The sequence below is a fragment of the Zonotrichia leucophrys genome, chromosome 1A, assembly GCF_028769735.1.
Source record: "Zonotrichia leucophrys gambelii isolate GWCS_2022_RI chromosome 1A, RI_Zleu_2.0, whole genome shotgun sequence".
In the NCBI taxonomy this organism is placed as follows: Eukaryota; Metazoa; Chordata; class Aves; order Passeriformes; family Passerellidae; genus Zonotrichia; species Zonotrichia leucophrys.
Window position 1 is genome coordinate 60,068,666 of NC_088170.1, and position 16,861 is coordinate 60,085,526.

Consider the following 16,861-nt stretch of genomic DNA (forward strand, 5'->3'; position numbering starts at 1 on the left):
GAGTGAGCTCCCAGAGCAGGTTCGGTTTGATGTCCTGTCTGACAGGGGCTGTGTTGGTGGCACTGCAAGCGCCACACGCTGCCGGGGCAGGGAACGGGCAGGAGTGACTTAGCCGGTTATGCTCCTCAGCTTGGACATTTGTCATCTGCCTGTGTGACACGCTTCTACTGGATCAACAGCATCACTCAAGGCTGTGTAGATCTTCATCAATGAAACTACATTTTAAACAACTTCACTTGGATTATTTATTAAGCTATAAGGCTATACATACGCACACCTCCACAATTGCTTTACTTTGCTTAAGCAGAAGTTATAAATGTCATCAGGACACCAAACATGAAGGAGTTTAACTTTTCCATTTACCATTAGGAACGAAATAGCACATTGCCGAATCCTCCAACACCACTTAAGGCAGAGATTTTAGGCTCGCTGTGTTTAAGATAGGAAGGCGCGGGGTGCCTGAGCCCTCTCGCTGCGGTGCCGAGGGGTGCGGGACCCTCTCCCCGCCCGGCACCGGCCCGGAGCCCGCAGACACCTCAGACACCGGCCGGCGGCACTTCCATGAACCAGCTTCGCCAGCGGACACTTTTATTAAGTAGATCTATCTATCTATCTATCTATCTATCTATCTATCTATCTATCTATCTATCTATCTATCTATCTATCCACTCACACATACATATATATATATACACACTTCATAAAGAGTATAAACTTACATATGTATATGAAAAATTAATATAAGCACACGCATATATATACACTTAATAGACATACATACAAATACGCGAGGAGCAGTCCCCGGCCAGGTGTCCGCGCCCGTCCCCTGTCCCCCCCGCCATCTTCCCGCTGCCCGCCGTCCACCGCCGCCGCGCCTCGGCACCGCCGCGGCGGGGACCCCCAGCACTTCCCACGGCTGCGGGCTTCCCACCCGAGGCGGGACCCGTCTGATCCGGGCGTTTCAGTAGGATGCTGCGAGAGCCCCCAGCCCCGGGACGCGGCGCTGTCGCGACTACATGTCCCGACATGCCGCTGCGTCCCGGCGCGGCGCCGCGGGCACCCACCGCCGCCTATTGTGCTCCAGCCAAGGGAAACCGCGCTCCCCTCCGCTCCGCTCCGCTCAGCCCCCCCCTCGCGCGCCAAGTGGTCCCTTCCAGCGCTCCATGAGGCTCCCTTCGGGCGGTCCCATCCATGGGAAACGGGGGGGGGCCGGGGGTAGAGGGCAAGGCGTGGAGCGCAGCGAGCGCTCGCTCGAAGCCTGGCCGGCCGGTGATTGGCGTGCGCGACCGCCAATAGAGCGAGGCGACTGTCGGGAGAGCCAATGGGCGCGGAGTGCTGCCGGGTCGGGGCGGGGCACAGGGAAGAGGGCGGGGCGGGGCGGGCTCCGCGCGTGCGCAGGGCGGGAGGAGGAGGGGCCGTGTCGTGTCCGTGTCGGCTGCTCCAGGGAGGGTCGGGCGGAGGGAGGGGAGGATGGAGCGGGCGGCCGGGTGGCCGTGAGCGGGGTGGGAGCGAAGCTAGAGCGGGGCCAGCAGGCCGCGGGCAGGCCCGGGCGGGGGAGAGGCGAGGCAGGGAGGGGAAGGAAGGCAGCCGGGTGACGGGTCGTGCGGCGGACGGGGCTACGGGCGGAGAGCGGGCGGGCGGCCGGGGCTCCCGCTCCGCAGGGCGGCCGGCGGGGCAGGATGAGCCAGGAGGAGATCCTGAGGAAATTCATTAAGCGAGTCCAGGCCATGAAGGACACGGACCACAATGGGGAGGACAACTTCGCCAGCGACTTCATGGTGAGGGGCGGCGGCGCGGGCGGGGCGGGCGGGGCTCCTGCCGCCCCCGGGGCGGGGGGGTGACCCGCAGCCCCATCCCCCGCCAGCGGGGGCTGCCGGGGCGGGCGGGCTCCTATCCCCGGGGGTGACCGGCTATTGTGTGCCCCGGGGCTCGGCCGGCTCCCTGCGCCCTGCGCCGCTTCGGAGCTCGGCGGGGGGAGGGAGAGTGTCCGCCTGGATTCAGCTCCTTCCTGCCCTCCAGCCCCGGGAGGTTTGTCACCGCGGCCCCGGCCCTTCCCCGCTCCTGGGCAGCCGGTGGTCATCTGCTCTTGCAAAATTCACCGCGAGGCTGCTCGTCCGCCCGCCCCGCTGCTTCCCTGAGCACATAAAGGGGACGGAGGCGAGGCGGGGGGGCTGCGAGCGCTTCCTCGCCCCGGCAGCCCCTTTTCTGCAGGGCTGCCGTCTGTGATGGCAGCTGGGGACAATCGGGCACTCCTTCCCCTTTGGTTTGCCCCTGTAGCTGCCTGCTTGAGATTTCTCTTCTTTCCGAGGAGATGTGTTAAACGTATTGATAGTCCTTGGAGGAATATTCATCTTCCCTTCGCTAACGTCTCCCATCCCCCATCGCAGCCCTGCCTGTATCCCTCGTCCTTTCTTCCTTCCAGATCAGTTCACCGTCAGCCTTTGGTTAACGTGTGCGCTCGGGGAAAAATTCTATCGGAGAATTAGTGCTTTTCCTGGTTTATTTTAGCTCTTTAATAGGGCTGTTCCAATATATCGGGAGTTTTATCTTTTGAATTGGTCGTCTGAGCTGTGAACAATAATTTTGATTGGGCAGATGTTGCTGGCACTTTTCAATATCATTTAAATACTTAATATCAAAATGCAGAGGAGCTGAAGGAGAGCGGGTCGGTGCCCTCCGTATCTGTCTTTGTAGCTCGTTTTATTATGTGTGGCTCTTTGGGATTAAAAGCGCATCGTTAGCCCTTTGAGCTGTCAGTCTGTGCTAGTGCTCTGGGAACAAAACAAAACAAAACAAATTAAAAAAAATCTCAATGTAAGCGTCGCATGGAGATTGTCCGAAATGTGGGGAGGAGGCCGCGGATGTTGCGCAAGGCGAGGGGCGTTGGGAGCGCTGGCAGCTCCAGCGCTGGAAGAGGAAGCGGACTTTGGGAAGTAGCGAGTTCATCCAGGGTGGGGAGCGAGCCCGTGGGAAATCGGCCACGCTCTTTGGGCAGGATTTTGCAAATGCTAAAAGTATGCTGCTGAAACATCTGAGCGTGTGGGAAAGGAAGAGAGGAAAGTGTGAAGAGCGCCGTTGGCGCGATAGGAGCCTTTTAAATCTTCACATGAGAGCTTAAAGGTTGCAGAATTTGACAGAAGCTTTTCATTAAGTCGTAGTTTTAGTAATAGAATTGCTATTTAACACGAATTGACATCTTGCCTTGTATGATGAGCCTGTCTTGTTCATGTAAATTATATATACTTTTCAGAAAGGCTGGCCTAGGCTACTGCAAAATGAGGGACATTTTAATAATCTCTATGTTAAGTACTTTGTTCTAGATCTGCTAATCCACCTCTACCATTTCATATCTGATAATTATCCTGATGTTTTAGCTTTGTTGTAGTCAAATGATATATAATTGATCTTTTTATCGTCCTTTCTTTGAAGCAGTGGCACCCCTGTATGGAAAAATAGCTTTTGTTTCAATTTCTCTATTTGACAGCATGTTGTTTTTGTGGCTTTCAACAGCGTAGACAGTGAGTTTTCCCATTGCTTTCCTGTAGCAGCAAGAAAAGAGAATATGGGTAAAAATGGGAAAATAGGATTTATAGGAACTAATAGGCAAGACATTTCAGGAGAGAGATGCATTACCTGAAAGAGTGTTGATGTTTTGGGGAGAATTGTTGAAAATTTTGTCCTTTAACACATTGTATTTCAAACTTTCATATTTGATTTTTATTTTGGAAATTAAAGGAAAACCAGGAAATTAGGATCTTCAGTTCTAATATTCACCTTTATGTAGTAAAGCAGACATAGATTAGTGTGATGACAAGAATTATAATTGCTGATTTTTAAGTTTTTTTTTCACTATGAATGTGCTGAGGTATTTTGGGATTTTTGGGGTATGTGTTTTGGGGTGTATTTAGCTATCTTAATAGAGCTGTGCCGAGGTCTTCTTTGAAATGATGGAAAAGGAAGAAGGAAAGAGAGGTAAAGGGGATTTAAGTTTCAGTATTCTGTTCAGTTAAAGCATGAGTAGATGTTTTTTGAGGGGTGAGGAGGGAGGAAGTTGTGTTATCTCATTTAAGTGCAGGATGTTCTGTGGCTGTTAAATAGTGGCAGGTTTGTGGAATAGGAATTGCTGTTACTCATCGCTTCATTTCCAAGTCAAAATGGATTCTAAAATATGAATGGAATAGTGGGTGAATGCAAATGAAAACAATTCTTTACTCTTAGGTCTTTATTGCCTTGGAATAATAGGCAATCGTTGAGTAATAGGCCTAGAGAGTTGTACATAGGCTGAGTGAATGAACTGAAGGGACATGCTGGGTGCCCAGGAGTGCTGGAGGACAGGGTAGAGAACCTAAAGGTGTGCACAGGTAGGCTGATAAGCCCGGCTGATTGCTATTGAAAGTCCAGAGTGTAGATGACTAAGGCTGCAATTTAATAATGCCATTGAAATAGCTGGAAACAACTTCCTCTTGGAAGGTGGAAAGTTGATTATTACCCACTCCAGCAGTGCCTCCCCACCTCCCCCCAACAGCAAGATAAGCGCTCTGATCTGGGCACCAGTGGCAGGTTTGTTACTGGAAATCAAATGCAGTTAATTAATTTGCACTAGGAAGTAAGCAGGACTTATTAGTGGATCACTTCAGTACTCTGGGTGTGCACAGTTAGGATTAAATGAAGTGGATGGTTTGAAAACAGGACAGACATGTCTGTAAGCCTTGCCAGTAATCATGTGTATGTGGACATGGGGCAAGTGGGCTTTTTCCTAAAATAATACAGGTTAGGACTTTGCTACCAAGGTTGTAGTACACTTAGGAGTCTATTTTTTTCCTGGGTTTTTGCTGACATTGCTATCTGGGTAGAAGGAAATAAGTATAGATTGCTTCCTCTTGGTGTTTCATGCTGTATGAATACGACCAGCATGGTCTAGGTTCTGATTTTTTTGTAATGAACATGTGTATTACATCAAGCAAAGGTTGGAAGTCAAAGTTCCATATGGAAGAACAGAAACCAGCTACTCTAGAATTTAGAAAGATCTTGATAAATATTGTTTGCTGATTTATTTTTAAACTTTAATCTACCCGCGATTAAACACATTTTTGTTTTCTTATGTTATAGTCATGACAAAAGCATCCTGACACTCATTTCTCTTGTTTGATGTAGACTGCCATGGTTATAGGAGAAGTGAAATATGAATAGTGTGAAGTTTTAGCTTCAAAAATCAGATGTTTCAATTGTTTTGTAGTGTATGACAGTCTTGCTTCATCTTCTGAGTTATATATCTGGCTAATCTGTTGTCATGGAATACTGTGTGTGGCTGAGAGTGGTTTTGTTTTTTTTTTTTTTGTAATGGATACTGTGTAGGGGACCCTCAGCTGGTGTTTGGATGGAGTGGTGTCAAAATAGTCTTGTCTTTGATCATCAGTCTAAATAATAATAAATTTTTTAACAACTTTGTTACACCTTGTCAGAGATCTCTGTACCTTTCATTCAAGAGGGCTCAGGTAACTAACTCAACTGAATATTGTGTGTCTGTGTTCTGTTCAGTCTGTCTAAAATGAAACTTTTAGGTTTGGAAACGGTAAAGTACTCAAGTTGCTGTTTTCTGAAGCATGAAAGGGAATTTGAATGGTTTGAAACAGGTAAAAAACTAGTTTCTATGCCTTTTACATCTCGTTGGTTTGGGTTTTGACATTTTTATATTTAAGCACTTCTAACTGATTGTTTTGTGAAAATGCTATTTTTAAAAATGGGAGGTGGAATGTGCTTGACTTGTAAGGATAAAATGTAGCTGCTCATAGGAAGTGCTACACCAGATGTTATAAAACTTGCTTTGTGCATTTTTTAAGGCTTTTGTCTTTGTTTTGTTTTTTTGTCAGTTTTCTTAGGAAAAAGCACAATTTCTAAAGTGCCTAAAGGCTGCTTAAAATGAATGAACTGTCTACACTATGCTAAATCACTGACTAAAACTACTAAGAAACATAGTGAAAGTCCACATACTGATGCCAGTCATGACATAGATTTTGTTCTGGTTCTGGAGCAGCATTAGGGATACCAGAAATACTATTCAACTGTAGCACTTCAGAAATGCCCCTCTTGAAGCTTCTCTGTGTATTAATGTGCATTTGCATAAGCCTTTCTGATTCAAATGCCATTAGTGCACCTCTTGAGTATCTGTGTAGATACTTTTCAAATTTATAAGACAGGCATATAATCTGGAAACTTATAAAACATTTATTTTTTTTACTGCCTCTGCAGTTTTTTCTAAGATCCCATCGTATAGACATTTTTGGAAGTGATGTTTTCTAGTATCTATTTAATGAGTTTGGTGCTTGTAATATATTGTTAGAAAAACTAGTGCTTTGTCATATGTGTTATAAAATACATACTGTCTTTTCAAGAGATATTTGTATCTGTAAAGGTTATACTGGGAAAAATTCTTTGGTAGAATCAACTACATGGTAAACTGTTTCTTGAAACTTCAAATCCAAGATTTAATTGGTGTAAGCAGTGTTTTACATGGAATTCTTATAAATTGGGTTCTTTTGAAAAATCTGTTTGTGGCACCTCTTTTCCCTAGAGTGTGACAGAAGGGGTAATTGCCTTGGAGAAAATGACCCCGGAATGTGTTGTACAGCTGATCAGTCATAGGGAACTCTGCTCTTAGCAATCAGTTAATAGGTCAGAGGCAACTGTCACTTCAGATATGCCTTGTGCATTTTTATCATTTCAGGGTTAAATAATGGATCTGTTAGTAGTCACCTTCCATATTATGCTTAAATTTGCTGGTAAATGTGTTTGTAAAGTTTTGTTTCCATTGACATGTTTCAGCTAGATGCTGTTAATTTGTCTGTGGGGGGCACACCCCAGCACATGACTCCATTGTGTGTGGCTGTAGTCATCGAGGCCATTCATAAAGCTTCTTTTACATGGGCCAAAGCTGGTTGGAGCAATGTCACTGAATAGTCATTTCAGTAAGCCCAGACTTCCGAGGCTTCTGAAATTTTGTGAAATGGTGTTCATTCAATGTTATATGAAAATACAGTTTTGCATGAACAATCATTCAGTTTTAATATTCAGCTTCTTTGTCCCCTTCTCAGGAAATGAGTGCTGTTTCTGTTGCTTCAAAGATGGCATTCTGAATTTTCACAGCCACAAAGCTGCTGTAGTGACCCTGGGGTGTAAGAACTTGCAAACTCTGCCTAAAATTGCTGTTCTTTCAGCACGTGAAACTAAACCAAGTCAGTTAGGCAATGCTCTGGGTTGTGTCAAATAGCTTGTGTGGTAATAAGTTCTGTTTGCTCATTTTCGAAAGACAGCAGTGTATAATTCTACTGTTCTCATGGAATAAAGGTTTGGGTATAGATTTTACAGAATATTAAAGAATTGTTCAGGAGGAGCAAATGGTAGTGTTGACCTTGCACCTCATGGCATACTACATGCAATCCAAATAATTTAAATAGCCTGTCAAATACATACTTTGTTTTTATTTTTACCTCAATTCTGCAGCACCTTTTGCTGTATTAAGTTATATATCTATGTAGATAGATACATATCAGTAGATAGCTATACCTGGATATGTCTCATGTGACCATAATTCATCAACCTTAGACCCTAATCTATAGTTCTGTAGCTCCATGTACATGCTTATGTATTTGTATAAGCATGGTAGTAAGTCAGTGTAGTACTCTGCATATGTGACTCTGATCTATAGTATGAATTTCTTGGTTTGGATTGCATGTAATTGACTTTAGAATTGCAGTAGGTTCAGGTTGTTTTTCTTGGTGCTGTTATAGCTAAATTATCAGCTCTGCAAGCAGGGGAAGGGTAAGCAGATATTCAGATTATCTAATGTGTATACATTTGTTGATCACGAGTGCAACAGAAGTCTGAGGCTTCTTTATTAATATCTTTAAGCTGTTAGTTTGTAATAAACAGAAATTATGTTCTGTCTTCTCTGTTACTATTTAAGATTTGTGGATTTTCCATTGTGTGCTGCTACAGTTTGACTGTAGTATGCTTAGTACAAAGGACTTTTTGGCATAGGAAAAATAGAAATGCATTTCTTCTTAGTGTTGGGAAAACGTGAAACTGTGGAGTACCTTGGGTATGCATTTCTAGAACTGAAATCAGATGGTAGATGATGTTTTTTTTTTCTTGGTCTTATATAACAGCCCTTCAGTTAGGGAGAGGCATCAGTGTTAAAGGTCAGATAAGGAACTGAGTAAAGCACAGGTAAATTAGGTAGAGCAGGAGCTCTTTGTGCCATTAGGAAGTGCATTGTTTGTATCCTGGTGTTTTCCTCAAGCTGTTGTACTCCACAATTGCTGTGGTTATGCCAGCACAAGCTTGGATAACTCAGCTGTGTGTGTTTGCCTGAAATGAAGCATGGACCTGCATTTCTGTTTCTTTTAACTAGCACGTGAATGTTGCAGAGAGATTAAGCTCTTTGGTTTCCTACTTCATCTGACAAAAAAAAACCTTGCTAATATAAACTTAACTCATGAATTATTTGTTCAAATCTGAGCAATCAGAATGTGTTTATGAAAAGAGAGCCACACTCTAGTATGGCTGTGGAGTTTTGGATTTGGAACCTGGAGCACAGAGAGCAGCTGTATTGTTGGAGCTGTGTCTGGAGTCCCTCTGCACCTAAAGGAAACCAGATTGTTCAGACCCAGTATTGGGGAGACAATGAGTGCAAAGCCAGTAGCTTTACTGGGGAAGCTGAGAGTGCAGTGAGGTAAGGAAAGAATTGTTAGAGCAGAAGAGCAGAGTCAGAACTGGCAGAATTTAGGACTGTCATTCTGGGTTGGAAACTTGTTTAAAGTATCTCTGAATGTCAGGATGTTTCAGTCACTGAGGTTTGCAGAGGAAGGTTACTGCCTGTGTCCCTGAGGGCCTTGTTCTAGCTGCTCTTTTGTCATCAGCTTCAGAATGAAAAAAATCTTACACAGCTAAAAAGATCAAGTAGAGAAAAATGTTTCCCAAAAGGTACCAGATAAATAGAGGTATAAATGGATGACCTAGTTTAGCTGACCTAATTTTTGCTCCTATTTGTCCTCCTACAAGCCAATACTTTTAATTTCTTTAAAAGGCAATTTTATTGGTGTTAATTGATGAGAAGACTTCAAGACAATATTGTCCTAATGGAAGTGTCTTGTGAAAGTAAAACCTAGAAGAATTTAGTTATCAGCTCTTAAAAGTAGCAAGGCAGTTATTTCAATGGGGGAAAATATCTGCCTATTACAAGATGACTGAAGCTATGAATGATGTTGCCTCATGGGCTACACATGTCATTAGGAACAAAGCAAATAAAGAAATGTGTTGCATTCATTCATTCAGGTTTCTGTAAGGAAGCATCAATAATTTTGAAGGAAATGCTGCCATAATGCTTCTGACAGTTAATTTTCTATATTAATTTTACTTCTGAGCTCCCTTAGTTCTGCAGAAAGAGTTGAGTTGCCTAGTGTTAGGAATGGGCCAAGGACAACTGCATGAGTAGACTGAAAGTTTTAAGTGCAGTATGGATTGGTTGGATTGTGCTATTTTTAATATTTGCTTGATTTGGAGAAAACACAGTTAAAGGTATCCATCTGACTTCTGTTCCTTTCTTTTTGGCAGAAGATCTATATGCTTCACGTTTTACATGTTGGAGAGCAGGCCTTGATTCCTAAACATTATTGAAATTTATTTATTTTAATTACCTGATCTTTGCTATGATTTTTGGTGTCTAAAATCATGGTTTGGAAAGCACCAGCCTCTAAGGGGAAGTTAGCTTAGTTAAAACCATATTGCTTTAAAGAATGTATGTACTACTTTAATCTCTTTCATTTAGTTATGACACTGAACTTGTCATTTTAAAACAAACTTTTTGATATTAACTTCCTTTTTATGTAGTCTTGTAAGGTGTAGCTGAGTTTATTATTCTAAGGTCAGAGTAGAGTGGTGTCCTCTTAAACAATTTTCCATCTTGCTGCATTTGTCCTGCTGTCTTAATTCTTGCTGCCTCATGTGGATGACATCTGCTTTTTGTTTTTCTTCTGAAAACACACAGATGTTTTGGACCCTTTTGACCACTAGAAGAACAGCTTTTATGTGGATCAGTGGAAGAGTGGGGTTTTTGGGGTCTGGAGAGGTAAATCTTTCAGCTGGCAAGGCTTGTCCCTCTGGGCAGCTAATACAGCCAAAGAGGCTGAAAGGAATGTGGTGATGAGTGATGTCTTATGGTCCTGCTTTTATTGATATTGAGCACTCAGCACCTCTGCTGGAGTTGCTATCCTTGCTATCTTCTTATCTGCTTTAGGGTCAATATCATGGATGAGAAATTAATTTCTTGTGCTGAGCTAGACTAGTTCTAGGTTCTGGTTCATGCACATTTTTCCTGGACTTACCAGCATGATTTCCAGCTATTTGTTTATCACATTTGAGAGTCTCAGGGGCCTGTTCCAGAATTTTCATATTGTTTTCCATTGTTGATTACATTTTAAAATACATTTTGTCTTCCCTTATGAGAGTATGGCATTTTTTTATTCTCCTGGTAGTTCTTGGAGGACAGAGCTATCTTTGAACAACTTGGTTCCAAACTGAAGGGATGTTTCATGGGTTTCCTGTCCAAGTGTTCAGAGGACTTGTCAGTGTAGATTATGCATCCTGTTAAAATGACTGATTGCTGTGGGAACTGCACTGCTCTTGAGAAGCCTCAGTAGTGTTCTACCCTGTCCTAAACGTTTCACTTCTTATTTGATTATGTTTGACTCTGTAATGCATAACCCTGTGATGGAACAGTGCCTTTTTTTCCTCAACTGTGAGGGTAGCACATGTGGTATTTGGATATAGCTTCCCACTTAGACAAAGGTTCTTATTAGATTAGTTTTCTAGTTGTTTCACTGCACAAAACTGAGAGATCAATTAATAGAAAAAGCAGAACAGACAGAAGAACAAGTGACAGGAATAGTGAGTGCACTGCTCTCAGTCTGTGGGTAGGCTGGGTTGGAAACTGATGACTGGCTGCTCTGTGACTGAGTAAAATTAATCATGGAGATGTCTCAGTGGTAAATGTATCATGTCCTGCATGTTTGCAGCTCTTTTTTTACTGTTTTTACATGTGTAGAAAATAAGTTTTAATTCTTCCTATATTTTCTACTTGAATCTTTACCTTCATGCATGGGAAGCAGGATTGCAACTAGAATGCTTTCATTATTACTTACTCCCTCTTGTATACTCTGATTATTTTAGCCAATAGGTAATTGTTAATTGAAATGAATACAGTTGTCCAGCAGGAATACTCAGGGGAAACATTTAGCTCAAAATAAAGCTGGAAAAGGAAACACTGTTCTGGAGGGAAGGATATATGTAGGTTAGTTGAACTGCTTCAAGAAAACTAAGAATTCCTGCAGAGTTGAATTAATTATAAATTGTCTATAGGGCAGCACCCCTATTGCACAAACTGCTAAAGGAAGGAAATAATCTCTTAGATACTGAGAATGTCCCCAGATAGCTCTAAGTATTCAACAGTTACTTCTAAGATGTCAAGTTTAGTAGTTTAGGTGGTTACACAAAACTGTGTGGATTTTTATTATGACCAAATTAGACTGTAAAATCAATTTTAACTCATTTTCTTTGAGATTGCATAAACAGAACTGTGATGTTAATGGACATATAGGGAACTATATGAAAATGTTAATGGAGAAAAATGTCTGGTTTTAGGCAGGTAGAAAGGATTTGGAAAGTACTGTAGGCACACACTGGAATTTACTTTAGTAAAGAAATATGGTGTTTTATAGATGCTTTATTTTTCTGTTATTTCTACTTCACGAAGACTAGGCCCAGAAGGGAGAAATATCATATATGTTCTTTCCTTTAATAGCTCTTTGCTACAGAATTGCATCGAGTGCTACACAGGCACTTAAAGCTTTGGACAGGAGTCTGCTTTTCAAACTGAGTGTTCTGAAAGAAGTTGTTATTAAGCTGCAGGTTAAGCCCTATCACAATCTTTTATATTTTCCTTATAAACAGAAGAACTTTTCCAGAGGCTATTCTACAGAACTGCTGTGGAAATTGCCCTGGCATTCTGTAATAACCCTGCTACAGTTGCTTCTTCAACTGGTACCATCTGTTTTCTTAATATTTTGACTAAGATGATGAAATGAGAGCTTTCATTTCTTTTCCCTTTTGTGGTTGCAAATGCAACCAATGCAGCTTGCATATTGTCTGAGATGTCAACTTCCTATTTCTGTTGTTCTGAAAAGAGCAGGTAAAACTGTGTCAGAGAAGCCTAGTTGTCTTTTTTACAAATTACAGAAATCTAGAGCCTCTTGATAAATGATTTAAAATGAGAGACCAATAACACTGAAAAAATGTGTGTATCCCAAAGTCAGCAAGCTGTTGCCATAAATCAGTGTGATTTCCTAAAGGGAAAAAATATTTCTTTCTAAAATGCTAGCTAATTCCATAACTAATTCTGATATGGATTATCCTGAACGTGAGCTTGCATTTGTACCTTATACATGATCAAACGCTGCAGTACTTTTGGTGCAAAGCTTTAGCAACATGTCTTTCTGGCATGGCAATTTAGAAAGCATTAGCACTGTTTAAATTGGTGATCCTGTGAAAATGAAGCCAGCATCCTGTTTCTCCAGCCTTACAGCATACATAATGGGCTTCCCTTCCTGGATTCATAGAAAAAGTATTCTCTGTCTGGTACAGTAAGATGATATGATCATCCTATAAAAGTATGTGGGTATAAAAAAAATCTCAATGATGATGTCTTTAGCTCTTACGGAGAAAGGTAACTTCCAGATATATAAATTGTATCTGAGGTCAGAATATGTTTAGAAGTGAGAAAATTAGCAGTGAAGTAACAAGGGAATTCACTGAAGGGATATAAGTAGGTAAAGAATTTATTTATTTCTAGAGAATTATTTATTTCTATTTCTAAGTAAGTTTTGAGCTAAAACTCAAACCGTGATTTTTTGCTAGGTAGAGGATCTTGTAGGGCATGTCAGGGAGGCACTGGAATTGGCTTTTGTAAGTAAATGCAAAAATTAGTTTCTTCTATTCTTTGAGTGCCATGTGGTTTATTTTTTATGAGGCTGTTGTATTACTTACCACTTTAACACCCCCAGAACTTGATGCTGAAGTCAGGAGTTTCCATATTGTGTACTGATGGTGCAGATGAAATAGTTTGCATGGAAAACCTGAATAAGATAAATGATAACAAAGCAGACAATATTTACTTATTTTCTTGGTTTGTTTTCCCCTCCTTCCACTGCTAACAGGTTCTGTTTAGTGTGGTACTGGAATCTGGTGTTTATTGGTGACAGCTGAGAGGGTCATGCTGGAGAAGTTTCTGGAGAATTGTCTCCTGTGGGAGGGTTCCCATGCTGGAGCAGGAGAGGGACTCATCTCCCTGAGCAGTGGCAGAAGAAAAACATGTAATGAACTGACTGTCACTCCCATTCCCCATCTCCCTGCCCTGCTTGGGAGGAGGATGTTGAGCCTGGGAAGGAGGGAGTTTTGGTTTGTTTTGGAGGAAGGGTGGTTTGGTTTGTTTTGCTTGTTTTTAATATTTGTTTTACCTGTCATTATTTGTTGGTAATAAATTCAGGTAATTCAAAGTCAATTCTGTTTTGCCCATGTTGTATGTCAGTGAGTGATCTCTCCCTGTCCTTATCTCAACTCATGAGCCTTTTGTTATATTTTTCTCTCCCCTGTCCAGTTGCAGAGGTCAGGGGTAGAGTGGCTTTGGTGGGCACCTGGCACCAGCCAGGGTCAACCCACCACAGCAGCTTACCAGCTTCATGTGCCTGAGCTGCAGATCTGTTTGGATGGAGGCCCCACCTTCTCTCCTTCCTGTGGTTGGTAGGTTAGTGGGTATATGATTGTCATATTGTGTGAAAAGTACCTAAAATCTTTTAATTTACCAGCTGGGCTTGAAAAACCCTTAAAATTCACAAAACATTTTGCAAAATGGAAGTTATCTGACTTGCTTCTGGAGGTTATCTTGAAGGCCATGGGGGAAGGATTTTTGTGGAAGACAAGACAGAAATGCTTGCTCATGTGAGCTTCCTCTTTTACTCATACTCTTGTCTTTGACTTGTCTTTAGCTTATTGGATCTAGCTTCTGGACATTATATAAACAAGATATCCTTCAGGAATTCTGTATTTATGTCAGCTAGTTGTTGAATCATCCTGTGAAGTGTGTAGTTTTCCACTGGGCACAGTACTTCTGTCAGACCTTATGCAAATTGCAACATGCATTTTTCAGCCATATCAACTCTGATCTGTCTTGAATGTTTTAATTCTGCTCCTCTCTTTATGTTCTGATTGGATTTTACTAATTGTTGTTTTTTTGTTTTTTGGTTTTTTTTTCATTTCTGTTTGTGCTACCTTATCCCCGGGCTGCTAAAATGATTTCCTTATTTTTTTAAAACCTTTGGTTTTTACTGGTTGTGGATGGTAGAAGCCATTGCAAGATGAGTGGAAAACCATGTGAATAAGTTTCATACACTTCTACTTTGCCTGACTCCTAGACTAGAAGCTCTTCAGAACAAGCTTTAGCTTCATGTAGATTGTCTTGGATTTGATGAACTGAAGGTAAATGATGATCTATAGTATAGTTTGATACCCTTCTAACCTTGTGAGTATTGCATGATTAGTTTTTAGATTATAAGTATATCTGTGGGGTTTTTTGTCTTTTTTCTTAATTCAATGGTAAAAGTAGAACTGGCTGGTCTGTTTGGGTCTTGGTTTTAAATTCAGAGCAGAGTAGCTTAGCCACACATTTTATTGACCTTGTTATACTCTTAAAGAGAAAGTTACATTTATAAATGTTACCTGACTCTGATAGTCACTGGTTTTTTAATGACTATGGACAATGAGATTTAACCAGACTGGTTTAAGTGGTCTTTGTGAGAATGTTCATGCAGTGTCCCTTATGAATTTTCCTGTTGTGGTTTGTTCATTTCACCAGGAATAATATTTCAGGGATTGTATTGGACCAGGTAATATTGCTTATGGATCCCTTTCCTCAAAAGAGCCACTGTAGTGTTGAGCTGTTGTCAAAGCTTGCTTATTACAGAGATTCATGGAGACCAAAGCCTAATTTGAGTATTCAGAAACAAATACGGGGTCCTGACAGCTACAAGGGATGCAGTCAGCACTCTGAGGAACAGCAGTGAGGCTTGCACTGGGGCCAGGATGCAATCTTCTAGTAAGTGGTGCACTTCAGCACGCTCACATCCTCTGCTGTTCACCAGACTGCAGCTATAAGGAGCACTTGCATCCTGATAAGACATTGTGATACTTCACTGCTCCCGTGAATTAATTTGCTTTGACTGTAGAGTATGTGTTTCTGTATTTTGCATTTTAAAGCCAGGACTTAGCAATCCTGTATGTCTCATCCTATTACTTGTCATGCAGTTACTGTGTCTTTAGAACAAACGTGTATTCCTGTCTGGGCTTATTAGCATTAATAGCTGTTCTGGGTGCTCAGTGGAATACTGATGCACAATGCTAGAAATGAGAATGAGAAGAAGGTAGCCTTTAAGGGAAGCCACAGTGGAAGGATTAAAGAGGGCATTGCTTTAGAAAAATGCCACTGTTCTTTAAAGTCAAACTGCAGCAGCAGATACAGAAGTTGAGATTGGATTTAACTGATGTGCTGAAAATTAATTGAGGTCTTTTAAAGGTATGGATCTGGTTTGGAATGCTGCCACTTCCATTAAGGGAAAATAAGATTGAGAAATTTTGAGTCCTATTTAACTGTGCTTAAATAATTCTCCTAGTAATAATTGTAGGGAATTCTGATATTTGGAAAGGGTCATTGTTTCTCCCCAGTCCAAATTTCATGCAACATCCATAGCCTGTTTTCTAGGTAGAAACACTGCTATAGGCAATCCTCAACATCTGCAGGAATTTACAAGTTTGGATTTTTTCTGACTAAAGGCACATCTATTTCTACACTGAAGAGCAAGTCACATAGTTTTCATGGCTGTAAGCAGCAATGCTACTTGTTCCTTTTAAGCTGTTTGGTGCTATGTAGCCTCATTTTTCCAAGTTGCCTTTTTTTTCTTTTTTTTAATGTCCCACTTTGGTTTAATATTTGCTATCTTTGTGAAATTTTGAATTCCTTTCTTCCTTATTTAACTTTTCCCAAGAGTGGCTTTGATACATTGGAGGAAATAATTTTGGTAATGCAACTTTCTTCATTTTCTGTATTTTATCTACTTATTTTGTCTTTCTGAAGAGCTGTGACTAGCAGTTTCACAAATTTGGAGATTGGAGAAATGACACCTAACTATACTTAGAAATAATGGAAATGTAAGTTCAGTAGTAAAATGATAGAATAAGTATGTTTCTTGAGGAAGGTAAAACAGCATTTCGATGGAGAAGGCAGCAGAGAAGAGTAAAGGTTAGGAAGAAGCTGTTCAAAATGAGAAATTTGTGGAGATTGCTTTGCATTTTAGTGACCTGAAGCAGGAAAGGTGTTCATGGCTTATTTGTGTGCAGGTTGGCAGCCTGCTGCTCTCTCCATGACTAATGTGTGTTGAGCAATGTACTGAGGTGAAAGAGACAGTAAAAATGTGGAAGGAGTTCTGCTTGTGCCAGGAGCTGTCACCAGCATTTTGCATTCAAACAAGGCTGGCTCTGGTCTCTGCAGGCACTGGGGCTTTGTGATGCCAATCCAGTGGCTGCTGCTCCTCCAGTATCCACTGACAGTGTCTCACCCAGTCACATTGTTAATTCTGTGGCTTTGCTGAAATAGTTCTGGTTTTCCAGAATTAGAATGTGAATTTGACCACAGCTCAGAATTTTTTTTTAATGTAGATGTAAGCCAAGAAAAGAGCAACTTTCCTGTTCCTAGATGGGC

At 41.6% G+C, this 16,861-nt stretch overlaps 1 protein-coding gene across 1 annotated transcript in view; it reads left to right on the forward strand.

Moving 5' to 3' along the window:
• Positions 1 to 1,446: 1,446 nt before the first annotated feature.
• Positions 1,447 to 16,861, forward strand: part of PTPN12 (protein tyrosine phosphatase non-receptor type 12) — a 69,310-nt gene continuing 53,895 nt past the window's right edge. Inside the window, exon 1 of the mRNA XM_064702918.1 lies at positions 1,447 to 1,778. Coding sequence (XP_064558988.1) covers positions 1,680 to 1,778 — 99 coding nt within the window. The 5' untranslated portion in view covers positions 1,447 to 1,679. The remainder of the gene's footprint in view (positions 1,779 to 16,861) is intronic.